Genomic DNA, 26,045 nt, shown 5'->3' on the forward strand with positions numbered 1-26,045 from the left:
TACATCTAGTTATTTTCCAAGACTACAGAAACTACTTGATGGCAAAATAATATATTACACAAATGGATACATCCCGATTTATAGAAGACTTACCACTGCTCACGACTCCTTACAAATCATCTGCCCCCCCCCCCCCCCGCCGCTCCAAGCTCAGCCTAGTGGTCGTGGCTCCATCAGTATAAACAGCGGCTATTCGTGGCCGGGCTCATGCATCACTATTGCTGTACGCCCGCCATCAGAGGCGTGCAGCGTTGGTCCTCTGTTCTGAGCGCCATTACACGGGCGTGCAGCGCTCACAAACTCGATTCCTGATGACATGCCAGTAATAATCTAAGGGGCATAGAAACGCGTCCAGCAGACGCAATAGATGGCGGCATATGGAAAGAAAACCGTGTGCGTGACTGGGGTCTATGGTTAGAGGTGTGGAGGCTGCGATAGCAGCTATAATAAAAGCGATCACCATTTATTAATGAAACTTCCCAGTTCAGCCCGTTACCAGCGATCAGTGGCAATAATCCCAGGATGTGGCGATACACAGTATCCAATGTACAGTCTGATGGTAATATATGTCCCCACATATCCCACTTTGGATGACCATCCTGATTTAAGTATTTTGGCAGTAAATCATTTTGTTTGGTTTTCGGAAACGCAAACCGATGTATCATGTATAAGTGAGCCCCCTCCTGCAGTGTATGCCCACAGTGGGCGTGGCTTCCCATGTGATTGACAGCTGACCAGGGACTGTAGGTCCCGTTTTGCAGTAGTCCTCCCCCGTGGGATGTAAGTGAAGGAACCACACAAGGCCTCGTTCAGACAGATGTCATTTGCACACATTTTCAGCTCCGGTGGTGCAGGTCTACAGATCCGGACTGGCAGGGACCAGGACCTCGCTGATGCCCACTTCTGGGTGGGTTCTCACCCCATGTTCTGCCTGGGGCACCCCAACATGGCAAGATTGTCCTGGAAAATTCTGGACCAGTGATACAGAGGTTGGATTTGGAGCTGCAATATACACCCACATTATGAGGATATGAGTTAAAGGGGTTGTCCAGGATTAGAAAAACATGGCTGCTTTCTTTAAAAAGCAAAACAGCCCCCCCCCCCCCATCCACAGGTTGTGCACGGTATTGCAGCTCTGTCCCATTGTCTCCAACTCCACCATGGCGCTCTCGTGTTAAAGGGGATGTCTATAAGGTCGCCCCCTCATTCTGTAGTCCAGGTCAGGCTGGTTTTCATCACAATAACCCCCATCATCTTGTGCCTGAGAACAGGCAGGAATGTAAGAAAACGCACAGAACCAGAACTGAGAAAAAGCAGAGTTTGCTTTATTATTATTATTTTTTTTACACTTTTTTTTTCATTATTTGAATGAGAATTCTTCCAGATGATAGGAGCTAGTACAATCACATCGTTTAAAGGAGGGCGACAGAGAAAATGTAATGGGAATCGGGGGAGGGGCGCTCGTCTGACACCAGGCAGGGGGGGGGGGGGGGCGGTCGGGAGGTTTTATCCTCTGTAATTTTTGGGTCATTTAAAAAGATTCCTCTTAATATATCTTTAAAAAAATATAAAACCCTTGGACTCAGTCACCCCCTCCCCTCCCCCCCACGATCTACTGCGGACTCTGTATTGGGTAGCGCTAGGCGGAGGGAGCGATCCACTGGTATTCGCACTGCGGGCCCCCACCCCCCGTGTACAAACCTTCACCTTTTGTGGTAAAACGATAGGATATGTGACTGCAGATCAATGACGTCAAAGCGTACACCCCTTCACCTGCGGAGAAGGGGAGGAGCCATTAAGTGAGGGCTTGTGATGTCACTGACAAACTCCCCCAGTGACCTCGCTCCGCGTCACTCAAACTTTTACAGTGACATCACAAATGCCCTTTTTTTTAAAAAGAAAGAAAAAAAAAAAAAACAACAAGAACGGGTGCAACAGCTGCATGTCGGCGCGCAGTGTAAACCCCAAAACAATAAACTAGGGGCCGCGTCAACCGCCAATGAGGAGGAATATATACAAAGACATAGTGCAGACTAAACCGGAAGCAAGGTAAAGCTGGTTCAAATAGTATTCAATTTGCTACTACATACACACTGTACACGGTATATATACACAACCAGACTAAGATCTGTATATCGAGCCAGGAAACGGGAGGATGAAGGCCATGTGGAAACCGGAGAGGGGTGAATAGTATGCCGATACAACTAATCGCCGAGGGGTCTGTCCACTCTCTTTGGATATGGGTCAAGGTCTCAGCACGCAGTCTCTCCTCCTATCCCCTTTAAGACTGCAAAAGCGGGGGTGGTTCCCTTTAGTACTGGGCCCGCCCCTGCGGTACCAACATGTAAGGTTTAGCCCTTTATACCCAGAATATTGACTGAACAGATGGTCCTTGGTGGGGGGGAACTTGGAGGCTACAACAAAACGTCTAAAAGGAGCCTAAGAACTCACAAGGTTCGCATTCAGTAGATTCCTACCAGAGGTTATTGGAAAGCAACTGGAGGGGTCCGGGACCGGGCCTGCAAGAAACAGGATTAGATGTAAATGGGGGGGTAGAAGCTGACTTACGCTCCTATATAATATACATGACATGGACCTTTAGAACATACTTGCCTCACAGCTTTCAGCATCTCTGCTTGCTGTCAGCAAACGCAAACCAATACAGACCCAGTCCCGCTCACTGCTGCATGGCTCGGGACAGAGGTTTCTGCCGGAACAAGCTGCGGGAGTAGGACTGGGCAAGGACACGAACATTAAATCGCTGACTGCAAGCAGAGATCTTAAAAACTGTTAGGAATAGAAACTTACAGAACTTGAAGGTTTATTAAGGGGAGGGGAGGGGGGGGGGGGCCATTATATCGAGCCAATACTCTAACCTGTAAAGGAGACTAATCATCCAGGGGGTAAGTGCTGTTTGAAAGGGGACGTGGGGCACGGGAATAGATTCTGCTCAGATATATGGTACAGGCAAATAACGGAACCAGCTGCCCGTTCCGCATCTGCACCATCAATCTCCCTATAACACACTATTTGTAAAAGACAGGATAGGGATGATGGGGATTATAGTCTTCCAAGTCTGGCATGGTGCACTCTAATTACACAAAATAACCAACAGGAAAAAAAAATAATAATAATTGTACCAAATTCATTAGAACTGCAAAAATATTAACACCTCCCTCTGGGATAGAGGCACAGCTCAATGCAGAGAATGTTCCTCATGATAGTTGAATATAACCGCACTAGTCCCTACCAAGGCTGCCACAAATCAACTGGCACAAAACAGCCGTTCAGTCTGTGAATTTTCTAGATGCTAAAGCTTCGCTCCACGACTTCTCTGGAGTAACCGGATCCAATCAGAACAAAGCTGAGAGAAAAACTGAGCGACCCAAAGGGGTGCGGGAGGTTAAAGGGCCAGACCGTGCACCTGTCGACCCACGAGACCTTACACCGTTCACTCACTCATGCGCCATATACTGCATTTTTGGATTGTCCGTTAAAGGGGTTGTTCAGGATATGAAAGATATGGCTGCCTTCTTCCAATATCAGCCCCGCACCCCTCTATAGGTTGGGTCTGGTATTGCAAGGTGACTGCAATACAACATTCAACCTGTGGACAGGTGGGGCGCTGTTTTTTTGGAAGAAAGTAAAACCACCTTTAATATACGGTAGTCTCCAGGGAACGCTGCGATACCCTGTGTTACCTAGTCCATGGTGATGACGCTGGACTGGCGACATTTTCAGCCTGTGTGTGTTTGAGGTGGTGTCCAGCCTGGAGCAAATCTAAAAGTCTCTGCACGTCGAGTTGTAGTTTTGCAGCCACTGGAGATCCACTTTGGAAAACCAAGGGGGCAAACGGCTTGGAATTGCACTTAAAGCAGTGTACTGGGTGAAGCAGATTCGCCATTTATCTAGAGTAGGAACTGAGGGGGCGGGGCATGACAAACAATCCCTTTGTCATGCCCCGCCCAGCAATGTGCTAATGTGGAGTCAGAAGATCCATGAAGTTTGCTTTAGTGATAACCAATGCTTTTCAACCTAAAATTTGCCAATATGCCGCATTCTACTTAAATCCCACCCCCCACTGGACAGATCCGAATACAAGGAAGGGGTTAAAAGTCAAACTATATATATATGTGCATAGGATGAAAAAAAAAAATATATATTAAATATACATAAGGTTATGAAAAGGGTCATTTAAAAACAAACGTAAGAAACAAGTGACACGAATCCGCTGCTGCGTGTCAGCGACGACATGGAAGCGGGGGACATGAGACGCCAACAAATAACGGACTGTGTGGTCACATGATGAAAGAAGGGGGAGGGGCAGCAAAGGGCTTAAGACGCTCCCGTATCAACGCAGGAGTCCATTCAGCAAACTCATGGATGCAGATACAGGTAGTCGGGTTTTTAACTTATTTTTCTCTTCTTCTTTTTTTTTTTTTTCAAACAGTTCTCGGAGGGGTCGCTGTCCGCCTGTACATGTGACTGTGGAGGGAAGGAAGGTCGCGCTCCACCAAGGAAGAATCCAAACAAGGAGCAGGAGGAAAACGAGATGCGTGAGAGGCGCGAAGAAGTAGGTATTTACAAAAAAATAAAATAAAAATGGGAACCGCTTCTCAGGCCGCGCTCTCCTCCATTTTCGCCACTGAAGTCTTGATGGCCCCTGTCCGAACCGGCTTCATCTGACTTGCAGTGGGGGCGTCAGGAAGTTTAGGGGAAACCAGGCCGCACTTCTCGTCAGTCCTCGGCTTTACCTGCTGGAAGAAGCAGAAGGAACGATTAGCGAAAAGGGGTCAAAATCTTAAGTGGGAGGAAAAGGGGGGGGGGGGGGTAATGGTTTTCCAGTCTCATGTAAATACATGATCGTTGCCATATTGCAGATTTCTAATTAACCTTTTGTTCCAAAACCTCATCATCTGCAAGATCTCTGCTTGCCGTTAGTGAATAAGCACTCTAACATCCACAGGCTGAAAATCATGACCGTATCCAACATTTCTCACTGCTGAGAGTTCTCTACATTGGTTTCTAGGCCAAGAAAACCACAGCCCAGCACTTTTACCTGCAGATCAGTCCAAATCCTGGTAACCCTGCCCGTCCGCGAGCAGTGAGCGCTTTGGCCTCTTACTAGACCGCCGAGTTCGCGTACGTCGGTCACATGGCCTAGGTGCAGTTCTGTCCCATTCAAGTGAATGAGGCCAAAACGGCAATATGAAGTGCAGTCCCTATCTAATGGACAACGCTGTGCTTGGCAAGAAGCGATGAGGCCGCGGTGCTCACCAGAGCGTCAAGATCTCCTCCTGCAGCTGATCGACGTTGGTGTCGGGTGTCTACCCCTTTAAAGGGAACCTGTCACCAGGATTTTGGCCATAGAGCTGGGGACATGGGCTGCTAGATGGCCGCTAGCACATCATCTGCGATACCCAGCCCCCATAGCTATCTGCGCTTTTATTGTGTTAAAAAAACGTTTTGATCCATATGCAAATGAACCTGATACGAGTCCTGTATCCAGAGATGAGTCCAGCGGAAAGGAGCCCAGCACCGCCCCGCGTCCTCCGAATCTCCTCCTTGCTGGCTGACGTCACAGAGCTGGAGCACCGAAATCTCGCGATGCGCGAGCTAGCGCATGCGTCGTTCGTTCCCTGTGCTGATGCCAGCACAGGGAATGAACATGATGCCGACACTGCGCATGCGCTAGCTCGTGCATCGCGAGATTTCGGCGCTCCAGCTCTGTGACGTCAGCCAGCAAGGAAGGAGGAGATTCGGAGGACGCTGGACTCCTCCCCGCTGGACTCCTCCCCGCTGGACTCCTCCCCGGATACAGGACACATATGAGGTTCATTTGCATATGGATCAAAACGTTTTTTTAACACAAAAGCACACAGAGCTATGGGGGCTGGGTATCGCAGATGTGCTAGCGGCCATCTAGCAGCCCATGGCCAAAATCCTGGTGACAGGTTCCCTTTAAGTACTTCGCTCATCACATTGTCAGCCATAGCCAGAAGAATTAGATCAGGACTGGTTTCTAGACTCTGGATGTCAACAAGAATGTTCGGGTCACTGAAAGCAAGCAGAGATCTTGAAGACTGAAGAAGAAACACAAAGCATATTGGGAGCATGCAGAACTTTTTATTATGCAATGAATGAGCTCTACGTACATAGGACTGGATAAACCCTTTAAAGGCAGACTCATTAAAAGGGACACAAGTAAAGAAGCCGATGAGAGCACCAGACACGCCACAAATACAGCACGAGAACAGCGGACGAGGCGGAGAGCACAAAAAAATATATAAAAAGACACCAGATTTTCTCCATGCAAACTGAGCTCAGCAGGCAGGATATACAACCACTAGGCCGGGTCTATAAGGCTTTGTTCAACACCATCCTCAATGCCCGTAGTAGCAGGGGCCCAGGTATCTGAACAGAAGGGCCCGCTGCTTCTGGTCCAGTATTGGACAAAGTCTTCGTATATATGGAAAATTAAGGGCCACTTGATCACAGGACTTTACCTGTTGAGGATAGTGTCCCAAGTTGGCAGATGGCCCCGCTCCTGGTGACTTTCCACTGGGACTAGCTGAAGCTGGCCTTAAAATGAAAGGCAACCGTCTTAGAGAAGGTAAAGCGCAAAACCACAACTACTGGTGTCTGGAAGGGTATGGACTATGGGGGAGGTAAAGATGAGGAGAGGACTTATGGAGATGTGTAAACTAAAAGACAAAGTGGAGGCATATCCCGCCATCATCCACCTGGTGCCGGGCTGCACTGTTTAATGTGGCATGGTGCGAGTCGTGGACCATTCACAAAGTAAGCTACAGAGAGGCCATGCATCATAAAATAGAAGGAGAGTACAGAGGACATCAGTACAACACACACCTAAAGCACCTGTCTGCAGACGCATCAACCTGTACTGATCCTGAGTTACATCCTGTATAATACTCCAGAGCTGCACTCACTATTCTGCTGGTGCAGTCACTGTGTACATACATTACTTATCCTGTACTGATCCTGAGTTACATCCTGTATTATACTCCAGAGCTGCACTCGCTATTCTGCTGGTGCAGTCACTGTGTACATACATTACTTATCCTGTACTGATCCTGAGTTACATCCTGTATTATACTCCAGAGCTGCACTCACTATTCTGCTGGTGCAGTCACTGTGTACATACATTACTTATCCTGTACTGATCCTGAGTCACATCCTGTATTATACTCCAGAGCTGCACTCACTATTCTGCTGGTGCAGTCACTGTGTACATACATTACTTATCCTGTACTGATCCTGAGTTCCATCCTGTATTATACCCCAGAGCTGCACTCACTATTCTGCTGGTGCAGTCACTGAGTACATACATTACTTATCCTGTACTGATCCTGAGTTACATCCTGTATTATACTCCAGAGCTGCACTCACTATTCTGCTGGTGCAGTCACTGTGTACATACATTACTTATCCTGTACTGATCCTGAGTTACATCCTGTATTATACTCCAGAGCTGCACTCGCTATTCTGCTGGTGCAGTCACTGTGTACATACATTACTTATCCTGTACTGATCCTGAGTTACATCCTGTATTATACTCCAGAGCTGCACTCACTATTCTGCTGGTGCAGTCACTGTGTACATACATTACTTATCCTGTACTGATCCTGAGTCACATCCTGTATTATACTCCAGAGCTGCACTCACTATTCTGCTGGTGCAGTCACTGTGTACATACATTACTTATCCTGTACTGATCCTGAGTTCCATCCTGTATTATACCCCAGAGCTGCACTCACTATTCTGCTGGTGCAGTCACTGAGTACATACATTACTTATCCTGTACTGATCCTGAGTTACATCCTGTATTATACTCCAGAGCTGCACTCACTATTCTGCTGGTGCAGTCACTGTGTACATACATTACTTATCCTGTACTGATCCTGAGTTACATCCTGTATTATACTCGAGCTGCACTCACTATTCTGCTGGTGCAGTCACTGTGTACATACAATACTTATCCTGTACTGATCCTGAGATACATCCAGCATTATACTCCAGAGCTGCACTCACTATTCTGCTAGTTGTAACTGGAAGCAGTCAGACAGCAGTTCTTTTTCCTACATCAGATGACACTTCCCAGAATACAAATCACCAAAGTAAGCTCTGTGTAAACACATAATACAGAGGATGCTGGGAGATTTCAGCTCTGAAGCCTGCAGAATTATAAAAGCTCAACATCTCATCCCTCATCTGCCCGCCGAAGCCATTTGACGCCACCAAGGATATACAGGTCACATCTCCGTAACCTGCATGCAGAACCATCAGTTACCCCACATGGACCAAGTAATGACAGAGCATAAGGGCAAGCAGACACATGAGCGGGCGGCCGCTGTGAGCGTTCATGCAAGTCTTACCGGTATGAGTGCTGTGCTTGCAGAGAGGCTGCGGTCTGCATACTCTGCTTGCCTTCTGTGAAATGAAATCCCTTCATCTCCATCTGAGACGACTGAGGAGGAAACTATGAATAAATGAGAAGCTCCACATCTGCAGGGGGTGTCTGGATTGTCCACCCCCCCCCCCCTCGGTTATACACAGACATAAATCCTCTCTTACCTCTCGACCTGCTGTCAGGACTGAAGGCTGCATCCTCCGCGGGCCGCCCACCGGCATGTTCTGTCCCTGTGGGATCTGAATGGACTGCGGCAGAAGCATTGGCTGCTGTCCGGAGCTATACCGAGGCATCCCAAGCTGAGAGCCGGCCATTGGCATGGTTAACTAGAACAAAGAGGGTTTAATCTGAAACGCACGTGGAAACCATACAGCCAACATGGCCGATAGGCAGACAAGTCCCCAAGCTTACCTGTGTGAGGGGGGAGTCCATCATCCCGGCTGCCTGGTTCAGCTGACTTTCATACATCAGCTGCTGACTTCCACTCAGAGGCTGATAAGGGGATGCCGCCTGCGTCTTCACCATCTCCAGAGGCTGCATTCCTGGAAATGGCGAGTACTGAGCCTTGAGACCAGTGCCACTGGTCAGAACCATAGCACTGGCCTGTGACAAGCTGGGGTGCATGTACACCTGGGACCTGGGGGCACAATAGGCACAGGTTGTAGAGGTCGTTGACCACTCGCCCTTCCTGTACTAGCAGCAGTCCATACACCGATCGTCTGCCTTACCTAAACGGCTGCATGGAGCTGTACATTTCCTGTGACTGGGAGACGGGTAGTCCTCCCCTCATACTCAGCTGAGCCTGGGCTTGCAGCGACGTGTGCAGGGACATAGGGATCTGCTGGGCGGCTGCAGCCTGTTGGAAAGCAGAGAATAGCGGAAACGTGAGAGGAAATCCTATATACTGCACATTGGAATATGCTATAAATGTGAGCTAGGTGAGGAACCCGTCCTGACCTGAAGACCAGGGCCCGGCTGTGAACGCAGAGCAAGAAGTGCTCCATCCACTGCTATGGCGCACTCACCCGACAGCAGTGAATGGAGAGGATTCCACGTATGTGCAGTGTACTCCTTATTCAGGGTGGGGCCCTGTTCTTACAGACGGGAGCGGGTCCAGGACCTATGGAACATTTATGGCATCTTCTATCTAGGTATAAACTGAAACCGTGTGCTAGCATGGATCAGCGCACGTGCAGAACTCTCCAACCGGTGACGTATGCACATTCACGCCACTGAAGCAGATGCCCACAGGCAGGAGACTACACACTTATGCCAGCCTGACATCATACGGCGAATGCACCGGAAGGAGTGACATCAAACTAAGTGGGAGGTGAGAGGCAGGGGGTAAAGGAGGAGAATCTGGGGAACTTGTCACATTAATTGCTTGTATATAAAACTTAGTTTTTTCTCTAATTAGACCACATCACTAGAGGAATATACTTTATGCTGCCCATACTGGTGAGATGATTTCAGCGGTCTGTCATTTAAAAGGTAAGTAGTTGCCGAGAACCAACATCACCATCATTGCAGACTGGGCCTGGAAAAGAGTCCTGGCCACCTGAGAAGAGTCCTGGTTATTCCTGATCTCCTGCTGATGACTGAGCGGCTTCTACCCAGTTTTCTCCCTCTCTCTCTAGGAGAGAACTGCCAATCATCAGCAGACGGTCGGAGAGCAGGAGATCATAATAACCAGGACTCTTCTCAGGTAGATCTGACTCTTTACAAGGCCTGGGCTGCAATGATTATGATGTTGGTTCTCGGCAACCACTAGTGACACATCGCTGTCACTCTTTTATGCTGCCCCCAGTGAGGTCGGCATAAAGTTGATGACAGGTTCCCTTTAAGATTAAAAGTATTGGGTCTCTGGAATATAAGAGATCGGACTCTTCCAATGGCAGAACGCATGTCTGACCCGGACACCTGAAGGATCTCCGCACATACGCAGTGATCCTACTTGTGTGCACATCAGCCTCTCAGCCAGTACGTCTCCTCAGTTCCCTTCTGAGTACATAGAGAAGGGTCAGCAGGATCTATTGAATCATCATGGAGGCCAAGCCATATTACATGGAAGAAACCCTGGATCAGGAGAAGACAGACCTGCTGGTATCCCTGCTGCTGAGGCATCGTCTGCTGGACCAGGCGCGGCTGCCCTGCGAACATGTGACTTTCCAGGTAGAGAGGGGGAATGTGGTTACCTAAAAAACACAGGAAGAGGTTGTAAGAAAACCCTTGGCTCGGAAGATGCTTTACAGTCATTAGGGCAAAGGAATCTCCCCAGGTCCCTTCCGAGTACATAGTGAAGGGTCAGAAGGATCTATTGAGAGACCTTCAGTATGACAATACGCTCAACTCGCCCCCAGAGCTGTAATCAAAACCAGCAGACTGACAGAATAATGTGCCGCACCTCATCGTAGGTACTACGGTCCACACTGAACTGGCCGGGAACAACGTTATAAGAAGCAGAATTATGGATACAGCTCCAGAGGTGACAGTCATAAGGGGATACAAGGTACATGTGGAACAAGGCAAAATTACCTGGAAGAGATGCTGAAGGGGCCACGGAGGCAACGGGCATGGGTGGCATTGACACTCCACCAAATGAGCTGTAATTGACACCTGTTGACGTTCCAACACTGGAGGGTGGCTGTATACCTGAGCCAGGTCCGGCCGGAGAACTCTGTTCTGGCAAACTGGGCGAGTTTTCCCAGGCCTTGCGGGCAGACTCCATCTGCAGGATAGAAGAAAATGAAATGCATTGAAGCTCCGCTGACCATATGGAAATCTGTTGTAGAAAACCCCCCAAAGGCCATCATGAGGAGGACGCTACCTTCAGTGTAAGGTCGGCAGTGGGGTATGACATGGGGGTTAGTCCCATCCCTTGCTGCAGGTGATGATCTCTTCTCAGGATGGGGATGGACTGTGACAGACCAGCCTAAGACCAGTGAGAAAGAAGCAAGTCAGATAAACCAGCACAATTCCTGATACAGACACAAGACCCCGACAGTCCGGAGCTTCTGCTCACACAATATGACCCTGGCACCAGGTAATCTTCCGACATTTTGATTCTATGCCAAGCATCCAGACAGAGCTTTGGATCATCAAACTGGTCCGGCAGGGACACAAAATGCTCCGGGTCTCCAGTGCTGGAGGCCATATTCCCATTAGAAAAGCAATGCTGCTACATCAGAGACTGTTCTGCAGCCTAATGGAAAACTGCAGTGCCCCCTACTGGAACATGGAGAGAAGTAACCCACTGGCTGCAGCACATTGCTAGGCATCTGATACAACTTGTGTGGGCACTGCCCAGATGGCACAGGATCCAATTGACTTTTTCTGCCAAAAGATTTCAATGCCAGCTGGCAGCAAAATCCATATATATTAAAATGTAGATGACAGATTTCACCCCAGTTAAATGGTAACAACTTACCGGATCTGAGGCACTCCTTTTGTCGCTACATGCGGATGTCACATTCGAAACGTGTATTGTGATGTGCTGTGGATCTGAGGGGCATCTGAATAGAATTGGGAGATAACGAGAGGATTTTTTTTCATTCCTCACCTTGTTCACTAGGGCGTCCTGAAGCTTCACAACGGAGCTAGCAGCAGGTCCAGGAGCAGATCCAGGGGGTAAAGAGTAATCCGCATCCTGAGGGGGAGGAAAGGAAAGGCGTTACACATTCATGAACGCTCGGATCTTCCATACCAGACTAGGAACAGAAGGAAGACGGGCCTCACTTTCGGGCTTACTCCAAATTCAATATTAGGAACAGGAAGAACAGAATCCACGTGGATCTCAACGCCATTAACCGGAGGCACACTGCCCTCTAATCGCTCTGCCCCTTCTGAACCTTTCCGGTTCTTTAGCGAGCGCTCATTGCCAATGGGACCGGGTTTGTGCTCCTTGTTCATTCCCAGCCCGGAGTCTGGCTCCTGCAGGATGGAAGCAAGGGACAAGAACTGGAGTCAAAACGAACCCACAACCAGGAAACAGGTGAACGGACTTCTTGACAATGGCAGATGCTGCTTTATATTGACAGATCCCTCGGTGAAACCTTCCCGTCAGCTTCATGGCCTATCTGCAGGCTAGTCCGGGTTATCATAGAAGGGCTCACCTTCTTTTCTGACTGTTTCTGACCCTGCTCTTTAGGGCAGTCAGATTTTGACTCCATGACTGCGCCATTCAGCTCCTCTGGTTTCATTGTCCCATATGGAGAACTACGCTGTGAGGAAGTGGCAGACGATTCTCTGGATTCAGCGCTCAGGTCAATGCCACTGTCGCCCTGGCTGCCTTTGAAACCCTGCAAAGCGAAGAACAAGTCACATGAAGTCAGGACAGGGATCTCTTGGTCTCAGAGAACACCTTTAAAGGGAGTCTTTCACCTAAACTGACCTTTATAGAACACAAACCCATGATCTGCATTATAGTCACCATATAGGAATGCTGCTACATCTAGCCAGCCTCGTGCCTCTGCCCATAATGGGGAATGAAGTGCGCAGGCGCTGCGAATCTTGTGAACGGCGCTGGATTTCTGAAGAACCAGGGGCGGGCCAGAGGGGTGAAAGGGGAGGGGTTTTATATGAAAAGCGACGAGGGGCTTGTGCACTGGCCGCTTGAATGCCGCCCCTGGGCACCTTCAGAACCTAATTAACATATTGAATAAAAGTGTTTTTTTAGCGAAAATAAGCGACGGACAGCTACACGGTAAGTAGCATTCCAATAATGCAGATCATGGGGTTAGTCTTCTATATCGGTCAGTTTAGGTTAAAGACTCCCCTTTAAGGCTACTTTCCCACTTGCGTTCAGAGCGGATCCGTCTGGTGTCTGCACAGACTGATCCGCTCCTATAATGCAGACGATGGGATCCGTGCAGAACGGATCAGTCTGCATTATGGTTTAGAAAAAATTCTAAGTGTGAAAGTTGCTCAGACAGATCCGTCCAGACTTTACATTGAAAGTCAATGGGGGACTGATCAGTTTGAAATTGAGCCATATTGTGTCAACTTCAAACGGATCCGTCCCCATTGACTTACATTGTAAGTCTAGACGGATCTGTTTGCCTCCGCACGGCCAGGCGGACACCCGAACGCTGCGTTCGGGTGTCCGCCTGCTGAGCGAAGGCCAAACGGTGTCAGACTGATGCATTCTGAGCGGATCCGCATCCACTCAGAATGCATTAGGGCTGGACGGATCCGTTCGGGGCCGCTTGTGAGAGCCTTCAAACGGAACTCGCAAGCGGAGCCCCGAAAGCTAGTGTGAAAGTAGCCTTAGACTCATGTAGCAGGGAGCGCTTCTACATAGGTAAGAGGAGTGCAGCGCAAATCCTGCCCTGCTCAAGTCTTGTGTGTACAAGCCCCAGCGCCAATGATGCAGACTTGCCCCTCAGTGTATAGCTCTCTTCACTTCCTTCCTATTGAGTACATGGTGAAGGATCGGCAGGATCTATTGGAACATCACAGAGGCCACAGGGATCAGCAAATATAATGCAGATAGAAAACTCACCTCTGAGGAGGCAGACTCTGTACTGAAGCTGCTGCCAGGCTTGCTCCAAGTATCACTGCCGGTCTGAACGGAGATACCTGGAAGGAGAATGCACAAGATCGGAGAGTCTTAGCCAACATCTGGGAATTAGCTGTCATGTACTGATTGTGGGACTTCTGCATCATTTGCTCCATTCACTGATCTCCACTTCACACAGCTAAAGTAAATGACAGGCTCTTCCAGGAAAACACCCATAACTAGAGAGGGAATCGTATATGCTGTCATGTGGAAGGAAACCATCACTCCTCCAGATATCTAAGGAGCCTTAAGTTTACTCCAGGTGAATAAGCACAATCTCCGATCAAGCCAAAGATCGCCTCAACAAACAATGGCCCCAAGGGTGTCGCCAAGTGAAGTCAAAGAGGCTTAGAAAATAACGTAAATACTACAGAAGCTGCAATGTGCCCCCAAGAGAGGGGGCTGGGTCAAGGTTGGACCCATCACCTTTGGTGTTGGAAATTGCAAGGCAAAGAAAGGGAAATAAAAAGGCAATGTAATGCCCAGCCCTGCTGTCCGATGGCTATGGGACGCCTTCACTACATAGGAGTTAAACTGCGCACGGTGATGTGGACCGTCCCACAGCAGAGGACCTCACGCGCCGTATCTAGATTCATAGATTACACTCGTGAAATGAAGGGTCACAGCTAACCTTGAGGGCTGCTCTCCCAGATCTCTTTACCAGGAACCTCAGTCTGGTCCAGGCACATGCCGTTCTGCTTTTTGGCGAAACGAGGAGGAATCCTAGATTGTAGGCTGCTGTTCTTGGTAGTCACCTAAATAAGATGGCAGACAGATTGGAACCTATCCATGTGCAGTAGGGGTGGCCTTTGAAATCTAGCCCATGGCTCTCACCTGAACCATCTGATCCTTTTTCCTGCGATCTTTGTCCAGAGCTCGTCGGGGCTTATTGGTCATGTCGGAATAGGACTCTGCTGCTGCCTCGGCGTCCTCCTCAATAGCGGAGTCTGAAAGGAGCAGCGACATGAATGGACAATCCAATTCTGCTTACCTGCAAGTCACAGAGATCGTATCAGAGGGAAGAGGCTCACCTCCGTATTTCAGATCAAAAGCAGTCATGGCTTCAGACTTCTCGCCCGTTTTGAGCCCTGCCGGCCTGGAATCCCGCTCCAAGCTCTTGCCTGAAGCCTCTCCGCTGTCACACTGAGCAGACCTTTCTAACCTGTATCTGTGGTGGTTGCCATCTTGCGTATAAGAATCTTCAGAACAGCGACTTCAAAGACAGAGACAGAAGTTCTGTAAGGCTTCATAAAAACGAGATTTTTGTATAACTTACCAGTAAAATCTCTTTCTCGCTCTTTCCTTGGGGGACACAGAAGACCTTGGGTATAGCTCATCTCCATAGGAGGCGTGACACTAAGTGAAGACTGTTAAGCCCCTCCTCCACAGCTATACCCTCAGCCTGGAGAGAAAGGCTGCCAGTTGCGTGTCCAAGTAGTGAGAAAAGGCAAAGCCCAAGAAGTGGAACCAACAAGCCAACTACCCAACGGGTAAAACAAACTCGGAAACTCGCGTAGATAAAAACAAAGAATGGGTGGGTGCTGTGTCCCCCAAGGAAAGAGCGAGAAAGAGATTTTACTGGTAAGTTATACAAAAATCTCGTTTTCTCGCCCAGTTTCCTTGGGGGACACAGAAGACCTTGGGACGTTCAATAGCAGTCCAAGAGGGGAGGGACTACAGCACCAAGGCGAAGCACCCGAAGGCATCAAGAAACCGCCGCCTGCAGACCAGGCAGCCCAAGACAGCATCCGCTGAAGCCCGAGTATGCACCCTGTAGAACTCGGTAAGGTGTGCAAGGAAGACCAGTGACCGCCTTGCACAAATGCATGGCCGAAGCCCAATGCCTCCGGCCCAGGGGACACTGACCGCTCTGGTGAAATGGACAGTGACACCAAAGGCAGAACCCTGCCCTTGGTGCGGTAACCACAACAATAGCCACTCGGAGAAAGCGGAGGAAGCCACCCTGGAGGCCGCAACCCTTGCACGGACCTCCTAGAAACACAAGAGACCAAACGTCGACAAGAGCCGGAGATCTCCAAGCAAAAATGCAAGGCCCAAACAACGTCCAAACGGTGAAGTGTCCGTTCCCGGGGGCGGGAAGGGGAGGACGAATGCCTCGCGGAACTGAAAGACAAACACCACCTTCAGAAGGAAGGAAGAGACGGGATGGAGAACAGCCCTGTCCTATGGAAAGACAGAAGGCTCAGAACAAGAAGGACCGCCACTCAGGCACCCGTCAGAGACCAGGCGGCTACGGAAACACAACCGCACAGGACAGAAGGAGTAGAGAGAACTACTGTAACGGCTCCAAAGGAAAGATAGGAGCGCCAAGAACCCAGTATGTAGATCCCAGGGCGGTACCGGAGGGCAGTACAAAGGGAACCCAAGAGCCGCTCCATGGAAGAAGGTCTTGACAGGCCCAGAGGGGCCGTGGAACGCTGAAAGAGGAGGGACAGCGCCGACACTTGAAGCAACAGGGTCCCAGTCCCAGGTCCAGGCCGGACTGGAGAAAGACAGAACCATGGAGAAAGAAAGGCAGAGAGGGGAAAACGCCCAGCTTCCCACAGAACCCCAGGTAAAAACCCTAAGTCCTACAACAGAACCTGGACGAAACACGGCCAGGAGCGAACACTAACGAGCCCGCTAGAGTCGCCTGGGCAAGCGGGTGAAAACCCAACGAGATCATGCGCAGACCAGTAACACGGCCAGAACGGAAGCCGTTCTACAGTCCCAGTGTGGGAGATCCAAGGGCAACCCTGACCGAATGGTAGTCCTCCCAAGTTACCGAGAAGGTAAGTCCATGGCAGAACCATTGCCGAGAATGGAAAAAAAAAAAAAAAAAAAACTCAATCTGCACCCAGCTGGAGGACAGAACGCGGCAGACCCGGTAAATAGGCACACAGCTAGTACAGCCAGTGTGAACAAGGGAAACAGTACGAGGCCAAAAGGAACACCAGAACCATCCACATGAACAACCATGCTCTCCCCAGAGGGGAGGGCAGCGAAGGAAAGCCTCTGAAGCATGGCCGGGACAGAAGCCACATCGGAGTGAACTGTACCGAGCGGGAGCCAAACAGAGCCGGCGAGAAAAGGCAGTCGAGACAGAGGCCGGCATAACACCCTCCAACCGAAAGGAGGGGTGGGCAACAGGGAAGCCATAGGACAGCTCAAGAGCAGAACCCCGCTACACCGAGACGCCCGGTTCACCGCCCGCAGAAGGCGAATACCCTGAAGAACCCAAGATGGAGGTCCTCCGGACCTGGGTACGCGAGCACCCAAGAGAAGTTGGGTGACCTTCCCGAGAAGAGCGGCCCGACCTGGTAACAGATCAGACTGAAGCGCAGAGGGCACCAACCGGAAGGACTCACACCACACCGCATCTGAAGAGGAGGAATGGTAGTAGGCGAGGGAACCGTAGTCCCGCCAGAGAAAACGCAGAATTCGAGGGACGCTGCAGACAGCACTCTCGACTATGTGACCACCAACGCAGGGAAACAATGCCGCGGGAGGACGAACGGGTACGCATCTAGGGACCACGAACACACCCCGGGCGGAAGGGACGAAAGGAATGAGTACCACCCAGCTCGGTGCAGTAGCGAACAAGTAGAGCTCGTCTACTTACACATAAGGTATGTATATATATGTATATATATATATATATATATATATATATGTATATATATATATATATATATATATATATATATATATATATATATATATATATACACACACACACCTTTGAACACATTGGGCATTCATTAGCTGTTTGTTGAACACCACCGTAGGCTCACACAGGTGGACAGAACGAGCTCTTTAGAGAGATAGCGCAAGGCTAGCTGCAAGCATCGTATCTCAAGAGAAAAAAGGTATGTTGCAGGAGAAAGGGAGGCATACGTACGAGTAGCCCCGTAAGCAGTGAGAAGACCAACCCACCCATGGGAGGAGAAGGCATACCTGGCCCAAACAACGGACAGAGCGCACAAGAAAGTCCGCTCACTGCAAAAAAATAGTCACTCAGCGAAGGATCAGCCAGAGTCCAACCGTACCAACGGAAGTGCAAGTGCAACCTGAAAGGCAGTCATGCACAAGACCAGCACGGCATGCAATGGAACGCAAGCAGTCCGCCCAGAAAAGGGGGGAAATGTACCTGGCCAACACAGCAGTCGGCAAGAGTGCAGAAGCCCGCCCCAAAAGGGGGGAATACCAAGGCCAGTACCTACTTTGGAAAAGTAGGACATACCATATTCCGCCCAGAAGGGGGCCATGCCCATGGCCGCACATGTCCAGCAGAACGCAGGAAGGTACACTTAGGGAAAGGGGGCATGCACAGGGTTATTCTATCATTAAGTGATTGTGCAAAAATCCACCCAACACCGAATTTCGTGAGAGTGCACCACTCCGCCAATGAAGGGGGACGTGTACCAGTTCAGCACCGCATAAACACGGACAGCCATGGATCGCGTGAGCGTGCAAAAATGCCGCCCATGGAATAAGGGGTGGCCATGCACAAGACCAGCACAGATTCCATGGGAGTGCAAGCATTCCACCCAAGTTAGAGGGCATGCTCATGCCCAGAAATGGGGGTCATGCACATGGCCAGCATCGCATCCAGTGAGAGTGCGAGCACCCCGCCATGGATGGGGCCATGCACATGGCCAGCAACGCACTGGCGAGAGAACAAACACAGTCAGTGAGAGTGTACGTATGTCGCCTGAGGAAAGGAGACATGTCCAAGGCCAGCAGCGAATCCAGTGAGAGTGCGGCACACCGCCCACGGAAGGGGGGGGGGGGGGTCATGCACATGGCCGGCAACGGATCCAGTGAGGTTCAGTGTTCCGCCTATGGAAGGGGAACGTGCACATGGCCGGCACCGTATCCGTGGAGAGTGCAGTGTACCTCTTATGGGAGGGGTACACGCACATGGCCGGCACCGTATCCGGTGAGAGTGCAGCATTCCGCCTATGGAAGGGTTCATGCACATGGCCGGCAACGAATCCAGTGAGAGTCCAGTGTTCCGCCTATTGGAAGGGGAACGTGCACATGGCCGGCACCGTATCCGGGGAGAGTGCAGTATTCCGCCTATGAAGGGGTTCATGCACATGGCCGGCAGCGAATCCAGTGAGTGCAACGTCCCGCCTGTGGAAGGGGGTCGTGCACATGGCCAGCACCGCATCCGGTGAGAGTGCAGCAGTCCGCCTAGAAAAAAGGGGGGTCATGCACATGGCCAGCACCGCATCCGGTGAGAGTGCAGTATTCCGCCTAGGAAGGAGGGCCATGCACCTGCAGCCACCAGAACTGGGTGACGCATACTGGCCAGAAAAATGTTATGCATGCACTTGGCCAGCGCCGTATCCCGGGAGAGGGCAAGAAAACGCCTGGAGGGGGAACATGCCCTGGCCAGCGCCGCAGCCGGGGAGCGCGACATACCGCCTAAGAGAGGGGGGCATGCCTACAGACAGCATACCGAATGATGAGGCTGCCGCGTCCTGCGCAGCCCCACAAGACCAGTTATTTAAAACAAAATTATAATTTTTTTATTTTTTATTTTTTTTATATTATTATTACATTATTATTATTATTTATTAATATTACAGCCTCCCTGAGGCAGAAAGGGGGGCAACCATACAGGGGCACAGGCCGTACGGGCCCATCAGGAGCCGGCCAGTACCCAAAGGGTTAACAGGCATCTGGCCTGTGTGGGGGGGGGCGGCGCTGCGAACTCTTGGGGGCGGGGGAACCTCCAGGCGGGAAGAATTCGCGCTTGGAGAGTTCCCGCCCCCCCCCCCAGAGGCCTGAATTTGCGGCCTAGCAGACCGTGAAGCCGGGGCCTAAATTTTACCGGCGCCCGGAGACCGGGGCCGCAAGCATTTAAAGTACCGGCCGGCCTAAGCCGGCCGCGGGTGCCCACATACCGGCCGCGGGAGCCCACCCCGAGTGCCGGAATTGCGGTCGGCAGGCCGCGAAGCCTGACAAACTATGCAGCGCCCGGCCGGCCGGAATGCACCGACGGCCGGCCGGGGCCTGTTGGAGCACAGCTCTAGCCAACGCCGGCCGCGGGAGCCCACCCCGCGGCCGGAAGAATCAGGGACCCGAGAGGAGCGTGAGGTGCGGCCCAGCAGGCCGCGACGCCTGGGCCAAAATTTGCGGCGTCCGGCCGACCGGACCGAAGGTCGGCCGGGCCTAGTTGGAGCATAGCTCGCACATGTAACGCCGGCCGCGGGAGCCACCCCGCGGCCAGGAAGAGTCAGGGGCCCGGGAAGGAGCACCGGATGGTGCGGCCCAGCGGGCCGCGAAAAGGCCAGGCCGCAGCCCGTGGACTAAAGTTTTGCGGCTGCCCTGAGCACGCACCGGCAAGCGCCCCCTCTTTGCGCGGACCTCCATCCTGTAGTGAGGCTGCCGCGTCCCTTATGATCTATGGAGGGGAGAAAGGGAATGGGTGAGTGCTGTCCGCCTTGCGACACCCCAGGGACCAGCCTAGGTCCAGCCACCCAATAGCCACTCTGCTTGGATAGGCTAAAGTATGGGGGTCAGTCACGCAGGAGACCGGGGTGGGGGGAGGGGGTCGTAGGGCTGGAGAAGCCAATCTCTCACCATAGCCGTCTTCACCCTCGGTCCGTTCCAGCAGGGTCGCCCCTTCAGCTACTGGCACCGTAGTGGCAGGACGCTGGAAGAGGGGCTTGGCGTGCGGGCGACCCTTGCGCTGGCGGGATGCAGGGGAGCTGGGCTGCCCTGGTCCACCTTGCCTTCTGTGGGGGAGGCAGCAGTGCGGATGCCGGCACTGGCGCAGCTCGACCCCGGGAGAAACAGAGAGGTCTAGTGCGACTCTGTTGTCCCCGATTGTCTGGAACAAAAGAAAAGAAAAAAAGTAAAAATCAAAATTTAAACAAGGAGAAAACAGCCCTGCAGAGCAGGGAGTGTCTTGCCTCCTTGGACACTAAGCAAAAACTGGTAGCCTCTATCTCCAGGCTGAGGGTATAGCTGTGGAGGAGGGGCTTAACAGTTTTTTCTTAGTGTCACGCCTCCTAGGGAGATGAGCTATACCCAAGGTCTTCTGTGTCCCCCAAGGAAACTGGGCGAGAAACAGCATTTTCAAGACATCTGCTTACTATCAGTGAATGAAGACACGTGCAGAGGCTAAAATCTAGTCCTGACCCAATACTTCTCACAGCTTGGGGTTTGCTACAGTAATATCCAAGCTATACAACCATCTGCAAGAAAGAAGCAACACAAATTTCTCTCCTGTCCTGACAGTTTGTTACAATGTATCAGGTAACATGCATCAGTCTGGGCTACATATAACTGTAGCAAACCCATCTGCATGTAATCCCCTGCTAACACTAGCCCTCTCTGTGAATTTACCTAGTCTTGGCAGAGGTGGAGTTTTGCTGGTAGTCACGAGGATTCCCTCCGACCCTTGGTGGCCTCTCATCATATCCAGAGGTTTCCACCTTGCGTCGGTCTACCAGAGGTCTCTGGCTGGAGAAGCTCCTTTTAGACAGTTCTCTTTTCTCAGAGAAGCCGTTTCCAGAAAGGTTTCCGTCTCCGTCCGCCTCTCCTGGCCGCTTCTCGCTGAAGTCGCTGCTCTCAGATGCAGTTTCCCAATCCTCGTTCACGTGGTCGGAGTTGTGGTAGGGACGATCTGGAGATCTTCTGGCAGGTGGCCCGGGTCTCTCATGAAAGGTCATCTTTGGACGGGCCTGCCAGTGCTCATGATTGTTCACATAGCCGCCCACCTCTTCCCCACTCCAGGGCCCGGCAGTTTCCCTTTCCTGCCTGAGACGCCGAAATCTTGGGGGTTTATCTTGACGAGGCGGTCGTCTTCTAACAAATGATCTTTTGTCCAAACTCTCCCGATCCGAATATTCATCTTGGAATAACGGCCGCCTGTCATCTCCTTGGGTTTCATCGAAGCCTCTCCTATGATGGAGGGAGTCAGTGTAGTTGTAGTCACTGCCATGCTCTCTGTCGCCACTGTGCCGTGTTCCATATGGTTCTGATGATCCATTGTACTCTTGCCAATTAGACCCTCCAGACTTAGCGTTCCAGTGTGAAGACTCCTTAGAGGGGAATGGCCGTCTGCTGTAACTGTTACTAAGCCTGGGAGGAAGCGATCTTCCAAATGCCCTCGGGGCCCTGGATTTAGAGTCTATACTATTTAAATCATCCGAGTAATTTCTATTGGATCGCCAAGAATCTTGGAAGTCTCCTCTTCTCGTGTCATCAGCTTCTCTTTCAATAAGGGCTTCGTTCTCTGCCCCACGCTGGCGTCTACGTTTGGGTAGCTCCTCATATTCAGACCCTTCACTGTGGGTTTCACTAACACCCCGCCGCCGGGAGAACCTATTTCGAAAATCCTCAGTGGGGTTAAATTCTCGAAGCCCTCGGCCTCGGTTGACCCTCTGACCATTATAAGGGCCAGCAGAACCTCGGCCTCGTAAATTGAAGTCTCTGAACCCTCTTCCTCTGCCTCGGGTTCTACCCCCAAAAGCCTGCTCCTCATCAATAAATATCCAGTTGCTCTTTTTGGTTTGAGGAACAGAGTTAGACTCACGAGGAGCAGATGTCTTTGTGCCCCAACTTTTTTCAACCTTCTCCTGGGGAACTTTTTCTGACTCTTCAAATCCAAGTTGGGTTTTTTCCTCGACCTGAGCGCTAGAGGAGGAGCTTATTGGCGCAGGCTCCACTTTTGGCTCACTGTCTAGCTTTGAGAGCAGCTTTTCCTTCATGGTTTTCACGGGCTCCTTAGTTTCGGGTTTGCTTTTCTCTAGTTCCTTCTCCTCCACCTTAAGAGCTTTCAGTATTGGTTTTTTTATAGGACCGGTCCGGCGACTCCTTCCCAGGCTTTCAGAGTGTGGTTGGTTAGAGTTGGGAACGGACTCGTTCCTCCAGTCTGCTCCACCAGTAGAGTCCTGACCTCCTTGCTCTTCCCTTTTCCATGCCTCAGGGACCACATTAAGCTCTTCTTTAGGCTCCTCTTCTGCACTACTAGCCGTATCAGAAGACTTCTGATGATGCCCATAACCCCAACCATTAAACTGTGGCTTCTTGTCATTCATAAACTCTGACGGCTTGCACTGCGCACTGCTTTGCGGCCCCCCAATGACACCAGAGTCCGCCACACTCTCCAGATGATGGTAGGAGCTGTCCGCAGTCTTCTCATAATTTCCAATAAGATATTCCTCGCCCCTCTCATCTAAAGACTCTTGGTGGGCATGGACAGCATCGGACCTCTCCCTTACGGAGCAGTAAGAGTTCTCATTCCTAAAGACAAAAGAGAAACGTCAAAGAACTCAAGGCGACTGTGTTTACATCTCACACTCAAAGTATCACAGCGCGGTCTTCACATGGACAGCAGATATAAGAAGTCATCCAGGCTAATGCATGTGACAGCTGACTACAGGAGACTATATTTTCTATGCCATTACCTGCTGTAACAGCCGTCCGCAGCACCGTCCATCGGCTTCTGCTGCGGCAGGGCATAGGCTTTGCTCTGCAAGTGCATGTAACTCTCCTGGCTCCATCCAGACACCGGTTCAGACTGAGGGCTGCGTTCTGACGGCTGGCAATCCTCTGGCTGGCAGCCTCCACCGACAGCTTCTTGCTGGATAATATGTTTCATCACACCTAGCAAGAAAGCAAGATGATTTTGTTGTCAGAGAAGGAAGAAGCCGCGCTGGCAGCTGACAGAGCATGCTCAGTGATGGGCATCAAATTCAGACATCCCCTAATGGACAGGTGTGCCAAGTGGACTACCCAGTAAAGCATAATACATGGTCAAAGACTCCCGGTAGTATGCAGAGTACAAACCTGGTGGATGTATGGAAGAAGGATAGAAATCTACAGCAGCACGACCGGGAGGAATCCGGGGATCCATATAGGAAGGCATCATCATCCAGCGAGGATCAAACCCCAACACCTGGGGGGGATGGGAGTAGAAGGTGCGCGGGTGGTTGGAGTGGGTAGACGCCACATAAGCTTGCTGCTGCCACTGCTGCATCTTGTATAACTGCTCCTAAGAACACAGGACAGTGCACAGCATTACATCACCAGGAAGGAAGACCATAGGCCTTAAAGACTACACATACCCGAGGCTTAAAAGCCTCTCCAGCAACCCGTATTACCAGAGATCTCTCCACCCCGGGCACTGTACACTCATCTGAGGTTAGATATAACTGGCCCGCATACGATAGGAGCGCAAAGGCTACAGCACAATTGATGACTGTTATCCAGCAGAATAGTGAGTGCAGCTCTTGAGTATACTACAGGATGTATCTCAGGATCAGTACAGAATAAAGTAATGTATGTACACAGTGACTCCACCAGCAGAATAGTGAGTGCAGCTCTGGAGTATAATACAGGCTGTAACTTAGGACCAGTACAGGATAAGTAATGTATGTACACAGTGACTGCACCAGCAGAATAGTGAGTGCAGCTCTGGAGTATAATACAGGATGCAACTCAGGATCAGTACAGGATAAGTAATGTATGTACACAGTGACTGCACCAGCAGAATAGTGAGTGCAGCTCTGGAGTATAATACAGGATGTAACTCAGGATCAGTACAGGATAAGTAATGTATGTACACAGTGACTGCACCAGCAGAATAGTGAGTGCAGCTCTGGAGTATAATACAGGATGTAACCCAGGATCAGTACAGGATAAGTAATGTATGTACACAGTGACTGCACCAGCAGAATAGTGAGTGCAGCTCTGGAGTATAATACAGGCTTTATATTCGACACCTAATAAAATTGATTTTATTATTATAGTCATAATTCATCACTCTCATCGCCAATAGATGTCACTGACAATCAGCACTAATGGGGGACCCACACTTATCTGACACTGATGGCAAATCCTAGTGATATGCCATCATCATCGAAGATGAGAATACCCCTTTGAGGTTCACTCACAGCTGGTGAACAAGCAGCAGTTTTAGGCCATGCTGCATGGCAGAAATCACAAAGGGGGGGGAGCGGGCTAAATCGTGTTGAGCGAACTTGTGTTTTCAAGTTCGGGTTATCTAAGATTTCCATTATGGATTCTGCTACCACGGATCATAACTTAAGGACCATGGTAGCGGAATCCATAGCTGAATTCTTAGATAACCCAAACCTTGTACACCAAACTTAAAAACACATGTTCGCTCATCCCCCAGAGATAAACTAATGTGAATTGATCTGTTCCTAAAAATTACCGTCTTCTGCCCCTGAGTCAGTAATATACAAGCGATTACAGTACCACATAACCCATTACCTGTTGCTGCCTCTGGAACCTCGGTGGCATCAGCTTCTGGTGCTTGCTGAAATCCTGCACTGGAGACGCAGACTCTCTGCAGTCATCTTCACTGCTGCTCTCAGCTCTGGGGGCTGCAGGAGGCTCCTCCTCTATATACTCGGAGGGAGATTCCTGGGAATAATCTAAAGAAAAAAATAATAATATATAAAAACAAATAAGTATATATGTCTTGCTATGAAAAACAGTGACCCATCTGTAGTTGCATAGATATATACAGCCTGAGGACAGTGCATTATAACGGGAGGCCACAGAGTCATGGGCCACCAGTGACGATCCGACTCCTGCCCTCTGATACGTGACCTCTCAAAGCCGTACCTCTTCGGAAATTCTGGGCGTTCTCCTGAGAAATGCTTCGGTCTGACACTGGAGATCTGGGGTCTTCGTTCTCTTTGTTTTCCATTCGCTTCGGAGTCTCGGCACCAGATTTAGAAGCCTGTTTGGTCTTCTGGTCCAGCTGTTTTAGCTTTGCAGCACAAGCCGCTAACCGTTCTTCACGATTCCGGCGCTCTTCCTCCTCGCGTCGCTTACGAGCTCGTTCAACCGCTTCTGATATTTCAGAGGTAACGAACTTCTGCCTTGGAGGAGCTTTCTCTTCCTTCTCCTCAACAGAAGGCTGCCGCAATACAGGGACTGCCGAGGGCTTCTGTATGAAAGGACAGAGCGGCATGCCATTAACCAGCACGGGCAAACTACAAAACCCCATTACAGTGTTCATTTATACATTTAAAGGATAGGAACACCTTCGGGGGCAATTTA

At 50.5% G+C, this 26,045-nt stretch overlaps 1 protein-coding gene and 3 non-coding genes across 17 annotated transcripts in view; all 4 read right to left on the reverse strand.

Moving 5' to 3' along the window:
- Positions 1-1,304: 1,304 nt before the first annotated feature.
- Positions 1,305-26,045, reverse strand: part of LOC122919936 (protein PRRC2B-like) — a 45,255-nt gene continuing 20,514 nt past the window's right edge. For 5 of the 14 annotated variants that reach the window (XM_044269166.1, XM_044269170.1, XM_044269169.1 and 2 more), the window contains exons 12-32: positions 25,605-25,932; positions 25,248-25,411; positions 23,799-24,003; positions 23,417-23,615; positions 21,351-23,252; positions 15,020-15,201; positions 14,823-14,935; positions 14,620-14,743; positions 13,932-14,008; positions 12,544-12,729; positions 12,167-12,361; positions 11,859-12,077; positions 11,259-11,363; positions 10,967-11,159; positions 10,529-10,626; positions 9,160-9,287; positions 8,843-9,068; positions 8,596-8,757; positions 8,397-8,500; positions 6,507-6,582; positions 1,305-4,757 (exon numbers count right to left, since the gene is read on the reverse strand). In XM_044269166.1, the coding sequence (XP_044125101.1) occupies positions 4,617-4,757; positions 6,507-6,582; positions 8,397-8,500; positions 8,596-8,757; positions 8,843-9,068; positions 9,160-9,287; positions 10,529-10,626; positions 10,967-11,159; positions 11,259-11,363; positions 11,859-12,077; positions 12,167-12,361; positions 12,544-12,729; positions 13,932-14,008; positions 14,620-14,743; positions 14,823-14,935; positions 15,020-15,201; positions 21,351-23,252; positions 23,417-23,615; positions 23,799-24,003; positions 25,248-25,411; positions 25,605-25,932 (5,127 nt within the window). In that variant the 3' untranslated portion in view covers positions 1,305-4,616. The remainder of the gene's footprint in view (positions 4,758-6,506; positions 6,583-8,396; positions 8,501-8,595; positions 8,758-8,842; positions 9,069-9,159; positions 9,288-10,528; positions 10,627-10,966; positions 11,160-11,258; positions 11,364-11,858; positions 12,078-12,166; positions 12,362-12,543; positions 12,730-13,931; positions 14,009-14,619; positions 14,744-14,822; positions 14,936-15,019; positions 15,202-21,350; positions 23,253-23,416; positions 23,616-23,798; positions 24,004-25,247; positions 25,412-25,604; positions 25,933-26,045) is intronic. The other 9 variants (XM_044269179.1, XM_044269174.1, XM_044269172.1 and 6 more) reach the window with 7 other exon arrangements.
- On the reverse strand, positions 10,401-10,481 carry LOC122919977. The gene has a single exon (XR_006386856.1). It is a non-coding gene; the product is annotated as a small nucleolar RNA SNORD62 (small nucleolar RNA).
- LOC122919979 lies at positions 10,684-10,768 on the reverse strand. Its single transcript, XR_006386858.1, has one exon. It is a non-coding gene; the product is annotated as a small nucleolar RNA SNORD62 (small nucleolar RNA).
- On the reverse strand, positions 13,808-13,891 carry LOC122919975. The gene has a single exon (XR_006386854.1). It is a non-coding gene; the product is annotated as a small nucleolar RNA SNORD62 (small nucleolar RNA).

Source organism: Bufo gargarizans, chromosome 9 (assembly GCF_014858855.1).
Source record: "Bufo gargarizans isolate SCDJY-AF-19 chromosome 9, ASM1485885v1, whole genome shotgun sequence".
NCBI lineage: Eukaryota > Metazoa > Chordata > Amphibia > Anura > Bufonidae > Bufo > Bufo gargarizans.